The following is a 23,018-nucleotide window of genomic DNA, read 5'->3' on the forward strand; positions in this document are numbered from 1 at the left end:
GCACTGGAGAGTGGGATTCAGGTAATAGCTATTCTAAGAGTGGAATCAGACGAATCAGAACACATCATAAGTTGGCAGTTGGCATGAACCTTCACTAAATATCTCAACACTCTCCTTTCTTTTTGGTTGCCTTACATGCACACCCTGTACAACAAGTACAAGATCGGGATCGTGCCAGTGGCATACAGGGGAAGGACAATGGTTTGCATCTCGGAGTGAAAATTCAACATCATCAAAGTAATGTCGAAGTTAAAATGAGTCAAACGAATTTTTTAGCTATCTCACTTCATTTGCTGCTTTTAGTTAAGTTGAACTAGGGTTTTACATTCCGCAGGTAGTTCTACTTTGAAATATTCCTCCGCGAACTCAACAGTTTAAACTGGATGACTAGCTCTTTCAATCTCATAGAAATTCCGATCAGCCAAATCTTTGGAAGGACTGAGTCATGTGAAGATCGAACACCCTGCATCCCATAAATAAAATGAATCCATGGGTAATTCAGGTGCGTGAGTCAAGTTCGCGAAAATCGCGTGATCTGTTTACAGTATCGAACTGTTCGATAGCTCCTTTTGAAAAAGGAATCAGCTCTAATTGTCCTTCGACTAATCTCTTCCTTCTCAACGCAGCACCGTGAAGGCATCCGTCAATCTCTGGCGGGACCAGGACTGAGCCTACCTCAATTGGTATTCAAAAAGCGATAAGTACGAAAAGGTATAAACATTAATCACATTTTATGTAAATAAGTGATCGATAGACTGTCGATTCTGTATCATTGTTGCGCGTGCTGCTTGCCGATGTGCAAATAATCGGACCACTGGAAACGAGACGTTCAAGTTTCATTTCATTGTTATTATAGGGTTATCAACTTTTCCGGAACTGAAAAGCAATTAACTTAGCCCATTCCTTCAAGAAAAGTGAGTGTTGGTTTTATGTAACGTTCGGAGAGACATGTAAGTCCTTATTTATTATCCTTGCTACTGAATTTCTTCGATTTCGAATTTCTTGTGAAAAATATGAAATCTATATACAGAGTGAATAAAAAGTGATTTATATCTTTGCTATTTAACTCAATTTTTATTCTATATTACTCAATTTTTCATGAATGATTGCGAAGTTTGTCACCACCCTGCACGAGAGATGAAGGGTGGTTGGGTTTTATTGAATGGCAATCCTAACTTTTTGTGCCAGACAACTTGTTGCTGAGGATGATTCAGTAATTGATAGCTTTTTTAGCAACACTTTTCTATAATATGTATGGAATCGTTAAACTTATTGCATAAGAATTCCTACTTTTTTGTGAGTCTGTATTCCATTTTCGTGATGAATTATCTGGGATTTATATATTTTTTTGATGAAGGACATTTCAATTTTTAACATCAAACAATAATTATAGCATGTGTATTAGATGCAGCTGTAGCAGAGGTTGGCCTAACGGGGTACGATACAATTTTGCGTATGATACTAGAGCTTAGGGAAAAACCCCTACTGTTTACAGAATAAGCGGAATTATTGAATATTGATGGGCATCTCGCAGTGCAAAAATTGATCCTTTCCTCGAAAGAAAGAAAATCCAGGCAGTCTTATTCAAGCTACCAAAAATTTTATCTGAAATAAAAAAAACAAAAACAGAAAATGTGAGATAATAAATTTAAGTTCCATATGTCAGATGGACCTAAAATTCACAACCCAATTCCAAAAAGATTCGGAAACTGCATACTGCATGAATAGCCTTAAGACCATCAAGAAATTTATAAATGGGACAATGATTAACCAGATAATTTATGGTTTCTTTTGGTTCCCCGCATTCACAACTATATAGGGCTTTTATCTGAACGCATTCACAACTATATAGGGCTTTTATCTGAATTCCACCGGAAAAGCATACTATTGCAACGTCAGTGACCTGTTCTTATACCAAATTTTCCTGGGAAGATCAAAACCAGGAACTATTTGAGGGATCACTAACTAATTCTTGGTTGAAAATAGTGCAGGTTTTCTAGTCAGACTGTGAAATGTCCTTGTCCCTTACATTCGAATTAAGGAAAGAGTTGGACCATAAGGGTTAAACGACTTCAGTCTGGGAATCTCATTTTGTGGAATATAGGACAGAATTGGAAATGAGTCGTTAAAGGAGTGGAACTTATTCAAATAATTTATAACTGCACTCTGTCTACGAATATGGGGCGGTACAAAGTTTGAAAGAACTGGTAACCATTGAATAGGAGAAGACCTAATTGTTCCAATAAAAATTTTCATAGGAAAATTTCGCTGTGCATTAATTTTCGCACATGAGCACTATTAACCAAAACGGGGCAACAATATTCAGCAGCCGAAAAACCCAAAGCTAGGGCTGCTGTTCGAAGGGTAGTTGCATCAGCACCCCATGGAGTACCAACTAGTTTATGCAGGATATCATTCCTAGCTTTCAGCTTGAGACGCAAATTTTCCAAATGCGCTTTGCAATTCAGTGGGTTATCCAGCATAACTTCTTATCCCAAAAAAGAATGACCGAAAACTAGAATTTTCTATATATTTGATGATTATTCAAATTAAAACAAGAAACATCTGATTCAGTTTATATTTTTAACTGTGTTGAAAATGTTGCTGCTGCTGCACAGTCATCTTCTGATGACATGAGAATTCAAAGTAAGAATTTAAAGTAGTAGGTGCCTTTATAATACCCGATTTTCAATTTTCATAGATACTCTTTAATTTTGGAACATCAAATTCCTCAAAAACGGCGGATTATACCAGAGAATATGAAGAATACTTTATTTTACAAAACGTTCAATTCATTAGATAGCGTTCAACATAGTTTCAAGAGTTGGGTTCTCTGAATTTTTGTTTCTTTATGGTACGTAATGGCCATAATGAGAAAACTGAAAGACATGGGTTATATCTAGTATTCGAAAAAGATCCATCAAATTAATGAAAAACTATATTCCGAAATTCATTTCAATCGATAACACCGTTTGTGAGATAGAACTGCTTTTTCAACAGCCTGTATCTTTTAAACTGAGAAAATTGTTAACGAAAAAAAAAATAAATCGGTTCTGCCGACCTATAGAGCCGCTGTTTTGTATCAATGGCCCACTCTGTATTATACAGGGTTAGAACAATTTAGAGGCTGACTATAGGAATATCGAAAAATCGTTAAAAATAAAGGGTGGCTTAAATTACAAAAAAGTGGTACACCAGTATAATCGCTTTATAGGATATTAGGACTACACACCGAATTTCGTGTAGTTATCTCCAAAAACAAATGAGTTATGAGGAAAAATGATAATCTTGATTTTCAGTTTTTTCGAGATATCTCGGGAACCATCAGAGATATTTGCGAACTGTTCACAGCCACCCACTCATCCTTGAATAACGCAACTTTTTCGTAATTCAAGCTAGCCTGTATTTCTAACTGTTTTCGATATCCCTGTAGTCCCCCTCTAAATAGTTCTAACCCTGTATACTATTCTTCCTTTTACTGGGCAAATAAGTTTATGTATTGAAGATATACGAATTTTCTCAAGTAAACTAGAAATTCCCCATCTAAATTCAAACATATTTTCCACTCGACAATTGTTCCGCATGTATAAATCGTTTTCCTTCGGTCTTGCTACTTGTGGACGTCCCTTCAATTAACTTCGGGAACTTTTGCACGAAACTATGCCTGAACTAGTGGGCCAACCTATTAATGTTCACCAACAACTTTTTGCTGTCGGCACTAGCTTGTAGAAATGCAGATCAGTTACGTTTTGTTGTTCTGATTGGAACAGAGGAATGCCATTGTCCCGGGTAAAACAATTAAAGTTTGATCCTCACGTATTATCTATGTCCATAATTGAAACAAATAATAAATTGAGCTATACTCACAGGTAACTGAACCATGGTAGATAATCCAAATGCGTATTAAATGAAGACGGTGTTGTTCTTCTGTTTTCCTGAGAAGGCGCTCGAATGATTCATTAAATATTCTTCGTTTTGTTGAGGATGGATGAAAGTTTGAATTTTAATATAATTGCCTGTAGTAGAGATAGTATCTTTCTGTTTTGATTTTTTATTTGTAAACAACGAACAAATAAAATGGGTGTTTCAATAGGGAAACACTATAAATTTCTTATTCATATTGATCAATTTGAATCAGTATATATACATTCGTATTTTCAACCCCAATTTCCTGTCTGAACCTGGTAAGGTAGTAAAGCGGAGAGAGTTTTCTGAATATAGATTATATGACTTGCTTTATTGTAAAAGTGGCGCCACTTTATCAGTCAGAACTTCATCCTTCATGACCCTTTTAAGGCCCACAGGCCCACTTAGTTTAAGTGGAAATAGTGGACTGCGAAAACAAAGAACAAACCCGAAGAACACTATCAAAAAAATTTTATTCATTATTTGTTTATATTGTAGCAGAAAGCAAACAGATTGATTGAAGTTCCAAATCATTTTCCAAAGTCAAATGCAAAATATGAAGCCAAAGCAACATAAAATATTATAAAACTGGCAAACTGCAATCAGAACATCAAAAATAAATACAGGAGAAATAAATTAAACAATTCTACAATGAATTTAAGTGATCGACAGGTTGTTTACTGCAAAATGCAAAATTGGCAAATTCGTACTTTCTCTTCGAGCTCTGGAATTTCCAGGAAGATTTTTAGTAAGTGCAAAGTGATGTAGCCCCCTGGTTTGGGACCAACGATTTCATTATTATTAAGTCAAGAGTGGGCCTAGCTGGGGATAAAGCGACAGGTAGTTGAAGAGGGGTTGTTGATGTTTACGTCGACCCAGTGTACAAGATTGTGAATTTTAATCCGTAGCATGTTAAAGAGTGGACTGAAATATATTTTATTCAAGAAAATTTCGAGATTCATATCTTGGAATATTTTCTTAATATGCTTCCTAAACACTAATTTAATTGTGATATGTGAAATCCAAACTTAGTTGGTGATAGGTGAATTCCAGGTATTGATGAAGGTATGCATATATTCAAATATTTATTGAGCAGTGTATTCTATAAGTTTATGGTTTGAAAACTAATCGTAGTTGTCCGACACCATCCACGTTTGATATAAATTAAGAAATTAGTTGAGGGAGTGGAATTGAATCATTTGAATTAATTCAAGATTCAAATAGTCTTCATCATTTTAATATTGTAACGATTGAAAAACCTGTTGAAAAAGTATTGATCCTACCATTTAAATATATCATTTCTGTAAATTAGAGAAAGTTCGGTTGAAATTAAGTAGTTTTTTTTTTTAAAATAGTTCAAGAATGGTTTCAGTTTTCTAGTGAATATTAAGTATGGAAGTAAAGACGATGAGTTTTTGAAAATTATTTGATAATTTATAAATAAAGGTAATGGTTCGGTTTTGTATTTTTTTTCTTCTCTGATGACGAATGATTCAGAATAATACTTTATTGATACTGGACTGGACTTCCTCAGATTCAGTGTGAATCTCTTCAAAAATAGTCAGTCTTTTATTGAATATAGGTAGTCTGAAAGTTTAAGTTCTTACAAGATTTCAAATCACAAATTTCATGAGCCAAAGAACTTGTAACTGAAGTGAAACTTATTATAATTTTCGAGTGTAGCTGGGTCCTTTCACCATTTTTGTCTTTTCTTTTAGAAATTGTACCGATGATAACATCTAACATATTTATTGTACAAATGTCACGAATATTTAATTAGTTGAAAACTTTGTCTTTTTTATGATTCCATTTATTTTTTAATCACTTTCTCATCTCTATTTATTTTTTCATTCCAATGCAAAATTCGGATTATAAAAATATTTTATCATTTGGTTTACAGAAATTATGTGGCCAATAAATGCTAGTATAACTACTTTATTATTTAAGGCGCTCGAAATACTGATTAATAACAATATATACCCTGACAGTGGTTGGAGGATATTTTGCATAGTGCTTGCATTTTTCTCTGAAATTATTACGAGTTTTCTCTTCCAGTAACTGAAACGTAAGAAATAAAAAAACAAATTTTTCGTACTTCTGAATATTTCAATGTATTGTCTGGGAAAAGGGTCTGATATAGGCTGAAAAACGTCACGTTTATTTATGTTATTTGAATATTATTTTGAATTGATGTCCAACTTAGTTTCAAGAGTTGGGTTTTTTGAATTATTGGTATTTTTATGGTACGTAATGGATATAATGAGAAAACTGTCTTTTTTTGTCTTTCTCAATGACACTTTACATATAAAAAAAATCTGCAAAAGTATTTACGGGGTGAGTCTTTGACCCGCACAAATATTTTAACAGTAGATTCTTGAGTTCAAAAAAAACACTTTTTTTCTATACCATTCTATAGCCATTTCAAGTATTTATAATGAGCTGTGCCACTCCTGGAAAAACAAAATTACGTTCTGAAAAATTAACTAAATCTGTGACACTACACATCTGTGGATCTTTTAAACAGAGTTGTATTCAGCCAAATCACCAATTTTTTAAATATCACACGAAAACATCGCATTATACGAGAAAATATGAAGAATACTCTTTTTTACAAAACGTTCAAATATGCATAAGATAGCGTTCGACTTAGTTTCAAGAGTTGGGTTCTTTGAATTTTCGGTATTTTTATGGTACGTTATGGTCATAATGAACAAACTGAAAGACGTGGGTGATATCTTGTGTTCGAAAAAGATTCAGCAAATAAATGAAGAACTATATTCCGAAATTCATTTCATTCATCAAAACCGTTTCAGAGACAGAGAACAGAACTAAAAATAATTTTTTTTATGGTTTTCAACAGCCTGTATCTTTTCAACCGAGCCGATTCGGCAAAAATGGTAAAAGAAAAAAGTGTTTCTTTTGACCTCAAGAATCCACTGTTAAAATATTTATATTTGCACGAGTCAAAGACTCACCCTGTATAGAAATGGTAGAAAGACGCAAATCGTTAGCCATTTGCTGGAGCAATAAATAAATTGTCTTCTTCTTCTTCTTCAATGAACTGAAAACAATATTCTCATTTTGACGCAGATAAAGACACAATTTATCAGCAGGAGTTGTCAAAGTAGAACTAATAACATCATTAGATGTAATGAAAAGTGTGTTAAAGCAACACTGATCAGTAATGTCTTAGTAATCGACATTCCGATATCTTCTAGCAAGATATCGTTCAAATAGTTGAATATCTAGAAGTCTATAATTTTCTTTCTCATTGCAGTGGTCCACGGATCCACCAAGAGTTACCTATTCAGTTGGTCCAAAGATATGCCAGGAATCGTGGTCAAGTCGGAATTCACTTGTTGAATACGCTAGGGCTCTGAATAATGAAGCACTGATATGCTCATTAAGTAAATATGTGATAAATCCAACTCGTTAAAGGCTGATATTACACTGTTAGTGAGAAGTTCTGTGCCGAGAGAAAAGTTCTTTTTCACCATGTTGTTCCAACACGCAACATCTTACCTGTGTTTCATTGTGGGCACCTTCGGGAATTGTGCAGCCCTGTACATTTTGAACACGACGTCGAAAGCCAGAAATCGCAAACAAGTGCTCATGCTGAACTGCTTGGCAGTTAATGATCTGGTTGCCATGGTCGGTATGCTGACAATGATCCTTATAAATGAGCATGCAGTGGTCGAAAAGGAATACATATGCAAGGGATTCGTGTTACTTAGGGCCTTCGGCGTCGGATCAGGCTGTATAGCTTTGATAATGGCCGTAGAAAGGTGGCTGGCGCTGACCAAACCTTTCCTCTATCAACAGGTGAGGATTCCTCTAACTTTAAATCTTATTCATTGTTAAATATAGTTCCCGTAGATATCACACGTAGTACGGAAACGACCTAATAAATCATTCAAATCCCCAATTTGAACTTGTCGTTCAACAATAGATTTTTTTTTCAGATTGTAACTTACGAGCTGCTGTTCAGGTGCTTGGTTGGGTTCTGGATTATATCAGCTACCTGGACATTTCTGCCATTAGTTGGTTTTGGGTCGTATTACAAAGACGGCGTGTGTTCGAGATACAGGGATGCAACTACTCTACGTGACAAAATATACGCTTATCTTTTCTTTGTTTTCGGTAAGTTATCTTGAACAGAGACTTCCCGGATGTTGGTTCGAATAGTTAGGTCAATTTCGATGGAATGGTACGGTTATTTAGTATGTTCCTTTCGATATGGATACAGGGTGCTTCCGCACCAACCGTTTCCCCAAAAATGTCCACGAGTTCACACTGTGAAAAATTAACAACTAAGTACCTTTGAAATGTGTCGGATATTCTCGAGATAAATTCTACATTGCTCCTTCCACTATATTCGTTGTTATTTCATTATCGATGGATATTTTGAAGTGAAATTGTAAGGTCAGATAGTACTCGATACAATATACAAAATAAGTTATCGCAACAGCCCTGATCCTTATTCCAAATCAAGAGGTTGTGCGCACCCCCAACAGGTATTGAAGTTATGGGGATGGAAAAAGTCAAAAGTTGTTCCCCCTCGAATCAGAAATTGACAGATCTGAGCGATACTCCACATTTTCCTTTTAAAGCTTGAATATCGAGGTGTTAAGTTTACGTTGGGCCACCCTGTATGTATCTATGAGGATCGTTTGTATGGAGGACTCCTCACCTTAGGGCGGGAGTTGAACAGGAATCAGGTTTTTGCAGAACAGATAGACGTATTGTTTAGGTGATGACAATAAGTCATCATATTATTTTTTAGAATAGCGAAAAAAATTGCCTTCCTTTCGTCATATTACACGAGTTAATGTATTCAGGATATCTAAAGTCTGGTGAAAATTGAAATAGCCGTGGAAAATTCCAGGTAAATAAATTTTTGGTTGAATTGAGAAAAAATCAAATACGTCTCAGATGGTTTTTGCGATAAAATTACTGAAATCGATTTATATAAGTATTCCAGGTACTGCGAAGTGGTTCTAACTAATATTTTCACAGAAATGATTTACTACTGATAGTTTCAAACTAATGGAAAACTATAGAAAACTTTGAATCTATCTTAAGAATTCAATATTCACCAGTGCTCCATTTAATTCTAGGAAATGTGGAACTTAAAGTTAGGAGGTCGTTATTTCAAACCGAGACCTAATAACAAAAGATGTCTTCTAGTTCCGGTTGAATATTTTCAATAAAAAAACCTTCGAAATCATGAGGAAAAACTCTCTCGAAGACCCAAATTTTCATGGTTTACTTTTCGAGTTATTATTTCCGAAAATAATCATGATAAATTGCTGATATTGAGAAAAAAATCTTATAAGCATTACATTAAAAAATTAGGGACAAAACACATACAAATCATAACCGCACACATAAATTTAGCTCGATTAAAAGTAGCTGAAGAAGTTTGCTTCTCTAATTACATTTCACAAAATATGTTTATTTCGTGAACTACTCATGGTATAGTAAAAATTTCCAATAATCGAAAGAAACGAATTTGTTTCGACTTCCCATCTTATTCAATCTAGTTGTGATGATTATCTTCAACCAATTAGCTGATTGAAAAAGTATCTTTGCTCAAAACTACAAAATTAAGCTGCTTTAAAGCATGCACCGATGTCCTCGACAGAAAATATCCAGATTAGCATAAAAAAGTGGAGGAGAAAGTTCGTTTTATTTGTGAAAGATGTTTACTCCATTTCGAAATATTAGCATAATTAGAATCCAATCAATACGATTTTGTATAGCTATTCTAGTCGAGCTAGGGTTCTCTTTTGACGATGCCATTTTACTTTATGAGCACATCTGAAGATGGAGCTGAAAGTACTCATTTCGTTCATTTGTTCCATATCTTTATTTTCTAGTGAAGCATTTCGTCTACTGAAGGTTTTCGAGTATACAAATCGAACAGAAGAACATAGAATTAGAAAATCCCTCATACTTATCGATTCTTTTCTCTAAGAAAAATGCCCATGAGAGGAAAATTTGTTATTCAGGAATATTTCAGAAATCTGCTGAATTTCTTATCATGAAGGTTTACTCAACTCATCGATTTGAACCAATTGATTCAAATTGAGTTTATCCATTCTCTTGGGATAAGAAGGAAAATATAAGGAGAAAAATTCTATCAGTGTGGAAGCTTAGCAATAGTTTAATTTTTGTTGCAAACTATAGTTTATGTATCGAACTGAAAATCGATCGATAATGGTCGAATTACAAGAATATATCGATGAGGACAAAATGAAAATAGACCTCAATAAATGAAAATTGATCAGTGTTCACTGAATTCTGAGAATATTAATCAAAATTTGGATTTTTCTCGCTTCAATAATTGGCCAATCTATCAAGAGTTTCCATATCAGACGAATCTGTCCTCATCAAATTCGTGAAATGAGTCAGAAATAAATTCCTATGATTTTTGCTATTTTTTCTATATGAATTCAATTAAAAAAAACTCATCATGAAATATTTCATGAGAAGGCAAATTTATAGATCCTTTGAATCGACAGAGAGAAGACCGATTTTCTTGATAGATAATTGAAGAATGAATGAACAATTACCACCATACAAGGCTTCGATTCGTACAAGTATTTTAACAGTGGATTTTTGATAAAAAAAGAAACATTTTCTTCCTATACCGTTTTTTTCGATTCGGCCCTGATAAAAAGATTCATAATGAGCTGTGTCACTCCTGGAAAAACAAAATTATCATCAGAATAACTAGCTAAATCTGTGACACAACACATCTATCTGTGGACCTTTTAAACAGAGTTGTATTCAGCCAAAGTACCCAAATTTTCAAATTTTACAGATACTTCAAAATTTTTCAACATCAAATAACTCGAAAACGGCGCATTAAACGAGAAAATATGAGGAATTCTTTTATTTTACAAAACGTTTAAATATTCATAAGACAGCGTCCAATTTAGTTTAAAGAGTATGGTTTTTTGAATTGTTGGTATTTTAATGGTACGTAATGGTCATACTGAGAAAACTGGAAGACATGGGTGATATCTTGTGCTCGGAAAAGTTCGATTAAATAAATGTAAAACTTTATTCCGAAATGCATTTCATTCGATGAAACCGTTTGTGAGATTTACAACATTTTTTTAAGGTTTTTCACCAGTATCTTTTGAACCGAGCCGATTCGGAAAAATGGTAAAGGACTCAAAGAATCAACTGTTGAAATAATTGTACGAGTCAAAGTCTCACCCTGTATATTCGTTTTTGTCGTAATTTCAGCTGAAGAATTCTGTGTGGAAGATCAAACAGATTAAGAAGTGATCCATATCGAAAGGACTTTCTACTCAATATAAGAAAAATTCTCTTTGATGTGGAGTTCAAAGATAATGAGAATATAATTTGAGGGGAGCTTCAATTGAAATTATACTTAAGATAGTAATCAAATGATAACTGAGTGATAAATATTTTGTTGTGTTCAAAAACAACGAAATGTTTCCAATGAAAAACAAAATTATTTTTTCCATTCAAGGTACAACTCTCTTGATCTGCATTTTCTTGTTGAACATGGTACTCGTATGGGCTCTATCCAGGCTGAAATCCTCCAGACGTGTTCTGATAAGAAGAGTAAGCAAATCCATGTTGACAAATAATGGGACCACTTACTCACACAGAACACCCGAAGAGATCGCCTTCTCCAAACTGATGTCGATCCTTTGTATCACATTCGTCGTTTGTTGGGCCCCTCAAATGGTGAGTTTATTGATTCATGCTTTTTTTACAACACACACTGTGCGACACGAATAGTTTGAAAGCCAAGTCATTCTGTTTGTATCAAGCGACGACCAGTTCAGAAAAAACAAATTTTTTAAATATTCTTTTGCACATTTCTTCCCAAGTTTCATAGTTTCAGGTGACAATTTCCTTTTAGTATTTGTGGTAAGAAATTAGTTCACTCGAAATATTGAAAAATTAAGTACCATCCAGAGCATGGCCTCCTCGTACATCAACCACAGCCTGATAAAGCCTTTGCATACACTCTCTGAGATTGTTGAAGAAGCTTTGATCAATTTCTCTCCAGAGTTGCGGTAAAACTTGTATGTGGAGGTGATTGATGAGAATCCAATGCTCTTCGTAGTTGATCCCAAGCGTTTTCAATGGGACTGAGGTCTGGCGACCGAGTGGGTAGGACCAAATGAGGAATACAATGATTTTCTGTGTTTCATCGACACATTGGGGTGGCGCACTAACGTCCAAAAATAATAAATTTGGCTCAATAGCAGCACGAAACCAGTAATAATATTGTCAGTGACTTGATCAGTGTAAATCTTCACCATCAAGCACCAACCGCTCTGTAAGTCGATTGAAACAAAAGCCTTCACAAACAGTAGCTGTACCACCACTGAACAGATGAACTTCCTGACTCAATCTGCCATTTCTGGACACCAGAGGGATGGTCCATACGCGAAAATGAAAACTATCTGAAAACCGTCCATATTTAGACCCATATGTGACAATACAGACCCCCATTGATCGTTCTAATTCACGATATCATTATCATGTGATATTCCCCTGATCAAAACTATAAATTCTGGGGTCTTGGATACTTCCTTTCATTATTTTCACATTGAAGCAATTTGAATTCAAGTCCAGTTGAATTATGCCAGATTCAGTAAAACTATAAAGCAGCTGTTATCGACAATTCCCATGTTATATTATCATTAATGAGAAACATTGATTGAAGCTGAGTAAAAACCATTTCTGCCCTACGTACAGGTTTCATGTAAGTACTAGTAATTTGGATATTGCGAGAGGTCTGCTGTTGTCACTGATTGATGATGGTGTAATATTTGGTGAAACCATACCTGTACCGGCAATTCATCAATGTAGTTACCATTTTTGCATCCGGTAATAATCCTTGATTCATATTCTCAATCGAACGCTGATATTCACTGTCTGTATTTCATGACAAATTATATGGTTAGATAAATTCTTTAGTTGATGAATTGATCTAAATTGGCGAATTTTATTGCGATAGTAGTCCAGAGGACAAGAATTTTTTCGTTGATTGATTTTCTTAAAACCTATCAGGAGAGAGATAGTCATAATACAAATATAAAACCTCAATTCCAGATGCTATAATCTGAAGGATCTTGAGATGATATATTGTAGAAGCGTAGGAAAAATATGTTACCATTAAAGTTGAAAGAAATAGAACTACAAAAAACTTCGATTAAACATATTTTTTCAACTATATAATATATTCAAATTGATACATCAACTCTGAAATACGCGAACAATTCAACCAGTAGAGCCAGCATTGCTTCTGGATCTCAGATAAGCAACGTTGATATCACCGTGATCCATATCAGAATCTACAGATCCTCGCAATAAGCTAGAAGAAAACTTTCGGAATTTATTACCCACCGAATTTTCTATCTCTCAAGTTTCCCCCATATATTTATATGGAGTGAACATGAATCATGAAAAAACTTTCGCAAATAACGAATCGGTGTCCTACGGAATCTGCGAACAGAAAAATGTGCGCATCTAATATACAGGGAGAGTCAACAGTGCTGGATTCTCCTTGGGCTAGGAGAATGGCCAGAATCAAGCAATTTGGGATACCCTGTACTGATACATAAACTTTGGAAAGTCGTAGGAAAGCCCTTCATGTATAAATGATAAATAAGAATTATAAAACTACTGTATTAACGCCAAATATCAACAGTTTATATAGGATGTCAGATAGCTTTGGAGCTACAAAGAGCTTAAGAAAAAGATGCTGCCTCTACCTCTTCACAATATACAGGGTGTATTTGAAGGAGAGGCTTTTTCACAACAGAAGGAAGAACTGGTCAAAATGAAGCGTTTCACCAAAAATCACCTATACAAAACTTTCAAAATGACAAATTTGAAAAAAAAATTGAAAATTATTACTGAAATAGATCCTAATACGACCCTAGATCGTTTGTTAGCTGAATTATCACAAAGCAGTGGGAAAAAACTTATCTCCTGATTCGACCATGTGGTTTCGTTTAAGATTTTGGCTCGTTCGATATTTACGTGGTAATGAAAATGGAAACTTAGGATTGTCGAATTGTTCTCATTATTTTTTAGTAACTTACACGATTTTATGAAATGGCTCATTTTGATACCAACTGACAGAAGATACAAAGGATACAAGTGTGAAAAATAGAATAATTCTTCAAAATCTCACCAATAAAATTCGTCCAAATTATTCATGAACTTTTTCACAATGGGCATCACAATCTTCTTTTTCGAACATTCCAACAATCATCGTAAAAATGGGATGAAATGGGGAAACATCATAGCACTTTTTCAACATAACAATCATAAACATTTTCAAGAAACTACTTCGATTTTCTATATTTTTTTTACCCTAAATTGCACGATTATGATTCTCTCTAAACTGACCCGATGTATCTAAGCCGATGAACTTGGTACTGAACCAGATTGTCCAGCCATACATTTATGTTTTGTTTCGTTTTTGCGATGCCAGAGTCACCTTCCACAGTCCCATACTTGAAATTCAATGAAATTTTGTCGAACTCCTAGAGGTTGTATCTCAGCCATCTTGGATATTATATATAGACAATTTTTGATGAGTTCTACCTTCTATCAAAAAAAGCCTCACCATTGAAAATACCCTATATTTAAACGAAGTGCCGGTGATCATAGAGTGGAATGGAAATAGAATTGAATGATGTTACAACCCTATGTGCTTTTCACTTTGCAGACCATCAGGAGGTTATTGCTTAGGGTTGTTTATGTGTTTCAAAGATTAAGCAAACAAAGGAGAAGTGGATCTTGAAGAAAATGATGAGAGAGGACTAACAGAAACATGAATTCAACATCGAAAAGGAAACAATGTCTATCGCAATCAAATCCGGAGTCATAAAACTGCCCCTGTACAATACAATGTACCTGAGCATAATTCTACATAATTGCGAGGTTAAAAATGATTCTTTTTTTAATAATGTAGAAAGATAGCTGTTCCAATTCGCTAAAACGATGATTATATTTTCGCTTATCCGAAGTGGTATATGAAATCCGTATGCAATCTAGTATTTAAAATGACTTCAAAATTATGTTATAATCGTTACTATGATCATTACTCTCAAATTCAACTGCAGTCATTCAGATGATTTCGATTACACTGTAATCGCCTACGGCACTAATGTAGTCATTATATTCGAGTGAAATGAATCAGCGTTTCAAAATTCGGCTAGCTCAAGGATGAACTCTTGCAGAATAAGGCGACTAAAAAAATAGTTGATGAAAAATTGGAGATCAGGAGAAGATAGATGAATTTGCGACTTTCGTAAGTGCAGATTCTTGAATTACTTTCTCGTGTCAATTTGAAGGTGATTGCGATTATCGAGATAAGAAAAAATTATGGAAAAAATCGGTACAACCAGTTTACCAAGCATTTTCAATAACCGATCCGAAGAAACTCGTTTAGATTTTTTTCAACTACGTAATGAATTCATGGGACTGAAAACCCAGTGAACTATTAAGAAAAAAAAGGAATGAAAACATATTTGAACTTACATGTAATCTGAATTGCAAGAAAAAATGAAAAATCCGGTTGCTTTGTTACAAGTTAAGCTCGAAAAAAAGTTATATTGAGTGTTACTCTACATAAGTAGAGGAACTTCAGAAATTTTGAAAGTTGATGGTTCTTGTCAACCAATAAATGTATCAAATTGTAACTATACGTGAGCAAAAACCGAGAAGTGGAAGCCCAAGATCTACCACTCCTGACAAGATCGGTTTTTGACTTTGTCTACACGTAGTGAGGCTTCGAGTACTTGTTAAATCATCCAACAGAGGCTTTTGAACGCTTCTGGTGTTTTGGTTCAGATTGAAACAGTTATTATGATCATTATTTGAACCGCGCTCGTTGTGGCTCATCCAGATCCTTTGTTCTCTATCCTACTCATTCATAGGTACCCAAGGAGGTCGTCAATGGTGTTGATAAAATCGACAACATCCTTAGAGACCTTGGCTGTTATCTCGTGAGTACCCAGGACTGGTTTCCCCATATAAATAGTTCTTAAGCCAACCATCTTTGGACACTTGCACACCAAGCTGTTTCTGCTTCTGATCCATAGAGTCTACAAATCTCATGTGCGGACTTTCCCATACGGTACAAATAGTATTATACTGACAGTGCCCTGTCAGAATTCCCACCATGACCCGAAGCTCAGCTCGTGATAGCTTCAGCAGTTTTCTGGTGTAAGTCGGTGAATTCATCACGAATTTCTTTGACTGAGTAAGTCCAGGAGTGTTTCTCCAGAGGGTTGTTCTGTTGTTCAAATCCCATTGTTGGTCCCGGTGCCTTAAATTGGTATTTTTCAAGTCCACAGAAAGGCTCAGGTCCAGCAGGTGTTAACCTTGATGCTCTTTTTGCAAGTTCATCGGCTTTTTTCATTTCCTTCAACACCACAATGCCCTCGTACCCATAGTAGAGTAACTGTATTGCCTCTGGCTAGTTGCTTTATGGCATAACGTTACTCCTATGTTAGCAGAGATCCCTGGCATTGTTATTCCAGGATACTCATCGTGGCAGGCTGTTTGTGGTGATATAGCTATAGATATGTCCTTTGAGGTTCTCTCAGGACACTCCTGAGCGCATACGTGTAACAGCCCGTGTCTCGGTCTGTAAAATAGAGGGTTCAATTCCCAGGGCTTTAGAAATCCTCAGTTTAGGTCCATATACGCCAATGTCGGTGCTCCTTTCTGATTTTGATTCATCAGTATACCACGTGAAAGAGTTTTAGTCCAGACGATTCACGAAATTTATTGTACTAGGACGGTCAGCTATGACCGTTTCAAAGTGCGAAATCGAAGATGATTGGCATAACATCCGATGGTTTTTCCAAGAGCTTTGAGTTCAGTTGATTCAATGTCCTCATATGTCCAACCCAGTTTCCGGGTAGGAGATTCTCGTTAAGGAATATTCTTATTGCTTCCAGCAGGCTGCATTTCCTCACGTGTAAGTGTAGGGGAGGCATATCAAGTATGGCCTCAAGCGCTGCTGTAACACCAACATAGCCTAGCCTTTGCAGTTTCTGCAACTGGTTGCGTGTGGTGAGCTCTTCGGTTTTTGTCCACCATGCTAGAGACGCATAGGTGACAATAGGGCGTACAACCGCTCTGTAGAGCCACAGTATCATTTTCGGTTTCATGCCCCATGTCTTCCCAAAGAGTCTTCTGCAAGCCCACATGGCCGCAAAGGCTCTGGAAAGAGTCTTATCCATGTGTTTCCTCCAGATGAGTTGGCTGTCCAGGATAAAGATTGAAACAGGCGTGTTTGGGTATAGACCCATCCTCTGGTGCCCAGGAATCGGTTCAGGAAGTTCACTCGGTCATGTTTGACAGTTATTGTTAGGGGGGAGGTATTTGTTTCAATGGATGTACAGAATTGTTGGTGTTCGATGCTACCATGAATGGGGAAAATTTACATAGAGCAAATAGCAAGTCATTGACAATATTATACCTTGGTTTTATGCAGCTATTGGGACAAATTTTTTATTTTTGGGCATCCTTAGGGAAAAAAATGGTATTTGTCGTCAGACCTCAATTCCACTGATAAGCTGCAAACAGCTTTGGACTCTCATCAACCACCTCCACATATACTTCAACAACTCTGGAGTGAATTTGATCAAGGTTACTTTCACTATCTGATCGAAAGTATGCAAAGACGTTGTCAGCCTCTTGTTGGTGTTTGTGAAGGCTGTACTCTTTAGTGAATTTTATTTTTTCAGACTTTATTGAAGGAAAAATAGTTTTTTATGCAATAGAATAATTTTGATGAACTAAAAAACATAAATCACCGCACGATCAATGAGAATTGAACAACATTCGGTTAATTTCATTCCCAGTCCATTTTATAGACGTGATATTGCCAAAAAGTGTTTCGATTGAAATGTGTAATTCACTTCGTCAGTTTTATCCGCACTTTTATAAATCTGGCCAGATATTATCAGCCCGGTGGCTGATGAAAAATCTGGCCCTTTCTGCTAATAGCATCAATATTCAAAATTGCCGTTCCTACATAGCGATAAATGATAATTATAATCTGTTCAAACATCCCAATTAAATTTTCTGTTTCAGATCTGCATCCCGCTGGTCCAGTTCTACAGGAACGACTATCGCATACAGCGGCTGTCCCGATTAGCGGATTTTTTGATGGCTATTTACTTTACGTTAGACCCTTATATTTACGTTGTGTATCGTTACTTCCAAAAAAGCAACGTCACTTTTTGTCCCTGCGGAAAAGGCCCAAAAACCCTAATCACCTACGCTCCCTCTACTAATGAGATGTCAAGTGATGCCCCAACGGTGGTTATACAACAGCCTGTCCCGAGCATACGAACTTGAATATATAAGGAATAATTATTATAGATTTCACTGTGAAGCGGTATCCCAGATTTGTTCGGTGTTTTCCCTATCTTCAGTCGAAATGGAAATTTCCAATTTTCCACAGTTTTCTTATACAATTTTTCACAGTTTTCCTTCTTGGAGTATAGACTCACTTCATCTGGGAAAAACTGGTTAAAATGATGAATAAGTTACTGAACTTTTCTATTTGAAGCGAAAAAGAAAATAGGTTCAGTACCAGTTTTGAATAACTTTACAATTCAAGACAATTTTAACATCATTTCACTGTTTTTTCATGTGAAAGACTTCAAAGAAAAACATATAAAAACATACTCAACTTCTAGTCAAAGTATATATTCAATTTCGATGTGTAAAAAATTCTCTGTACTTTTAGAAAACAGCGTCCAGTTTTTCTGGATACTGCTGTCGTTTATCTTTTATTATGTAGTTTTTTTAAGCGAACGGTTCATTCTGCATATTTTACTTTTCTTACTTTTGAGAAAATATTAAATTGTTTCGATATATATAACATATTACCAAGCAAGTACAAATAGTACAAACATGTTTCAGAGTGTCCTTGGCAGGTTTCAAAAATTCGTCAATTTAATCAGGATGAAATAACTGATATCGATTCTTCGATAAAGAAAAGATATGATACAGTTATAGTAAATAAGAAATAGTACGTAATAATGATTAGAGAATATAAAGCATTATGAGAGTGAAAAAAATGTTGATGGTAAAATAATTTCGCTTTCAAATTAAAATATTCTTTCTAAATTGACAAAAAATATAGAACTGAAATAAATAAGATGTCCTTTGAGTTGTTTGTTACACTTCTGTATACCTACATTCATAGGCAACTATTTTTGTATTGATTTTGGGAAATGCATTCACACAAAAATTATGTGTATTTATTATAAACTTTATCTCTTTTCTAGGGAGAAACACAATAAAATTATAATATTTGCTTTCACTGATCTCATCATTATATTTTTTTCAAAGTAAATCAGCATAGTTAATAAATTTTGAACCTTTTTTGTTCACTGTGAATTATAGAAAATGATCCATTCCACGATATTTAAATAAATAGCCCCATATACTCACACCATATTTTTATCATCGGGTTTGCTTATAACCTGCAAACCTGTACGTTTTAAGAAGTTTTATATTAGATTACATATTTTGAATTGACACGAGCTATTTGAAATATAATTCATACATGACATTTTTGTATACTCACCAAATGTGATGAATATCTGTTTTATTTATAAACTGAATTTTCTTATTGTAATATTCATTCCAATCTTTATACATGTATATACTATATATCCCAGAAAGTACACATTTTTCTTTCGTATAATTTTGAAATACAGGGTGTATTTAAAGGTGAGGCTTTTTTTTAACACATGGTAGAACTTGTCCAAATAAAGCGTTTCACCAATATAAAACTTTCAAATTGACAAAATTAAAAAAAAAATTGGAAATGATTACTGAATTCCTGAATTGGATCCTAATATGACCCTATATCATTTGTTTTATCTGAATTATTGCAAAGGAATGAAAAAAGACTTATCCCCTGATGATGACTCAACCATGTGGTTTCGTTAGGGTTTGACCTGTTCGATTTTTACGTGGGAATGAAAAGAGAAAATTAGGATTACCGAATTTTTCACATTATTTAGTAACTTACACGATATTATGAAATGGCTTATTTCGGTACCAACTTACAGAAAAAGACTAAGGACACCAGTGTAAAAAAATTGAATATTGGTTTAAAATCTCACCAATAAAATTCGGCTGAATTATCCACAATTTTTCTCACAGTGGGCATCACAATCTTCTTCTCCAACGAACCCTTAAGTAATCGTCGTAAAAATGAGATAAAACAGGGTAACAATAATAGCACTTTGTCAATAAACGAAGTTTCAATAAACAGTCTCAATTTTCTAAATTTTTTAACCCTAAATTGCACGATACAACAATTCCTTCAAGTGACCCGATGAAACTAATAAGATAAACTCGGATATACTGAATCATTCATCGTCCAGCCATATGTTCGTTTACGTTTTGTTTCGTTTTTCCGATGCCTGAGTCACTTTCCACAGTTCTGTACTTGAAATTTGATGAAATTTTGTCGAATTTCTAGGGATTTTAGCTCAGCCATCTTGAATATATCATACAGACAATTTCTGGGAAATGACTTAATTTGATGATTTCTACCTCCTGTCAAAAAAAAGCCTCACCTTTGAAAACACCCTGTTTATTCCCTATTATTTAAGCATATTCTCATCAAAGTCATGTTGTCTGTATCCATGTTCAACTAATTAAAACCCTGTCCACAGGTGATTGTACCATCCTTTGTAAACAAAGACGAAAATAAATATGTGAACTTTTCAGTAGTAATTTACTTTTTTCATCGAACAAGTACCGTTGATGAATAGATCGTCAAGTGGATAATGAAAACCCAATTGATTTGAGTTTCAGTGGGATTAATTTCATTGATAAAATCGACTGATTTATAGCCGACATTAATTTTAACTGTGCCAGGCTCAGAATCGATTGAAAAAATTCTTGTTCATCACTTTTGCCACCAAGTACCTTTTGAAATAGGCTCCAAACAGAAAATTGCGACAACCCAATCATGGGAGTTGATTGACCGTAAAGTTTTTTTTTTCCCAACAGCAAACTGATTCATTTGTGGTATGATTCATTGGAGAGATTTGTTGGTATTTCGGAAGAATAATAGCCGAGTAGGTATATTTTATTGGAATATTTTATTTCGGGTTATTTGGGCATTTCGATAAAAGAGATTGACTCAATTCTGATCTGGCTGATGTGTCATTTAGAAAATGATTCATTTTTATACGGGAAGGGAATATTTTTGAATTTATTGTCTGATGAAAGGGTTGGACCTTATATTATTTCTTTCGTAGTTTATCGATATTATTCCAAGGACCGAAATAATTTCAATGAATTACATCTGACAAAAATCGTAGGTATAACTTCTGACCCAGAAACAATGTCCACAAACAAAAATTCTTTATATTAACTCTTTATGTAAATTTCATAACATCAGTTTTCACTCAGGCTTGCTTCAACGCTAGGAAAGCGAAATGAATAGGTCTTTTGACCTAAAGGTAGAGAATTTCATCTTTTCATCTAATAGAAGCATTTGAATCTAGTGATATTTTTTTCTGATTTAGAACAGACAAGAATCTTCAAGCGGTCATTCTTGCAAAGAACTTTCTGTATGATATCACGCCAATGTTACTTTGTTTCTACCTCTGATAGGTGACTAAATAGCCTAAATACCTAAGGAAATTCTGGATTGAAATCTTCTTTCAGGCAGGACAAAAAATTATGTTAGAGTTCAAGAAAAATTATTCATGGTCGAGTTAAAGAGAGAGAAGCGAGGGTAAGTAATGGGTAGATGGGTATTAAGGGCTAAGAGTCTTGAAACAGGGTTAAGGGGTCATAGAGTCGACTTTTAAGGGGGCACATGAGGGCTTTCAAGATAGTGCTTTTGCTTTGACGAAGCCTACAGGGTAATTGTTCCTTATAGAGATCTATGGTCTACATCAAACAGGCTTCTTGTGCCTGAAGGTCTCACTTATTGGCCCGATGGATCTGTGCTTACCACAGGGACTAGAGTAGGATTGGTTGGACCTCATGTCAACCAGTCCATCTCCCAAGAAAAAGGAATGATCCAAGTACAGGCTGAACTGCATGCTGTCCTTGTCTGCACACTGGAAAGTATCAAAGCCTTTCTGAGGAAAAGGTCAACACAAACTTAGAAGAGCCCAGTAACGTTGTAAAAACTATTGGGTGAACAATTCAAAAGTTGAATATCTGGCTGTAAACCTAGGCAGTATGCTTTTGGAGCAAAATCATGTTAAGATCACAGCTAGTAAAGTATTCCATGTCATGCAGAATCCTGCAACAGTACAATACATCGATGTAATGATGATAATCACCAACAGAGCTATACTCTGGTATGCCGAACCAAGTCAAAGTAGCAGAGTGAAACAATTGACAAAGTACAGAGGATTACACCTGTGTGTGTTCCACTGGAGCTATGAAAACCTGTCCAACAAAGGCACTAAAGTGATGATGAAACATGTATAGTGATAGACAGAGTAACTTATGAGGCCATTTACAGAATATCTTAGAAATCTAAAGAAGGGAGCCAATTCGTCTCTTACCAAGAACATCTCAAACTCAAATCCTTGCAGTGACCAAATAATCGAGAACTAACTATCGAAAAAATCGTTAGTACAATGCTGAGTAGAAAGAGAGCTTCGGAAAGAAAACCAAAACCAAAAACACCATTTAATATTACATAGATGGTTCAAAACCACCATGGAAACTAGAGCTGAAGTATTTCAGGGCTTGCACCAGATTATCTTCAATTTCGTTGGGTTCCTGTCAGGTGATTTCTAGTAGAAATGATGGAGTATCAATGAAATACGCAAGAATTACTTGATCTTTCTAGCCTGGGTTGCCGAAGAGGCAAAAACGTTTGGCAGAAGAGGAGCACGAACGCTTGTTTGGACCAAAATCCTTTCAGTGGTGTTGGATAATCCACCTACAAGGAAGATAGAATCTTCTGATGCTTCAACATTATTTTTGGGGAACTTCAATTCTGCGAGATCTAAGAAATTTTTGGATCTTAGCAAGAATATGCTACACACCTTTACTGGATTCCTTACAGTTCAGTACCCAATAAA

At 35.1% G+C, this 23,018-nt stretch overlaps 1 protein-coding gene across 1 annotated transcript; it reads left to right on the forward strand.

Moving 5' to 3' along the window:
• The first annotated feature begins 738 nt into the window (after positions 1-738).
• On the forward strand, positions 739-18,419 carry LOC123321545 (prostaglandin E2 receptor EP3 subtype). Its single transcript, XM_044909208.1, has 5 exons — positions 739-950; positions 7,184-7,728; positions 7,869-8,046; positions 11,414-11,634; positions 18,025-18,419. Exons 2-5 carry the CDS (start codon positions 7,402-7,404, stop codon positions 18,289-18,291), a joined length of 993 nt encoding a protein of 330 aa, XP_044765143.1. The 5' UTR covers positions 739-950; positions 7,184-7,401; the 3' UTR covers positions 18,292-18,419.
• The last annotated feature ends 4,599 nt before the right edge of the window (positions 18,420-23,018 follow it).

Source organism: Coccinella septempunctata, chromosome X (assembly GCF_907165205.1).
Source record: "Coccinella septempunctata chromosome X, icCocSept1.1, whole genome shotgun sequence".
NCBI classification, from domain to species: domain Eukaryota; kingdom Metazoa; phylum Arthropoda; class Insecta; order Coleoptera; family Coccinellidae; genus Coccinella; species Coccinella septempunctata.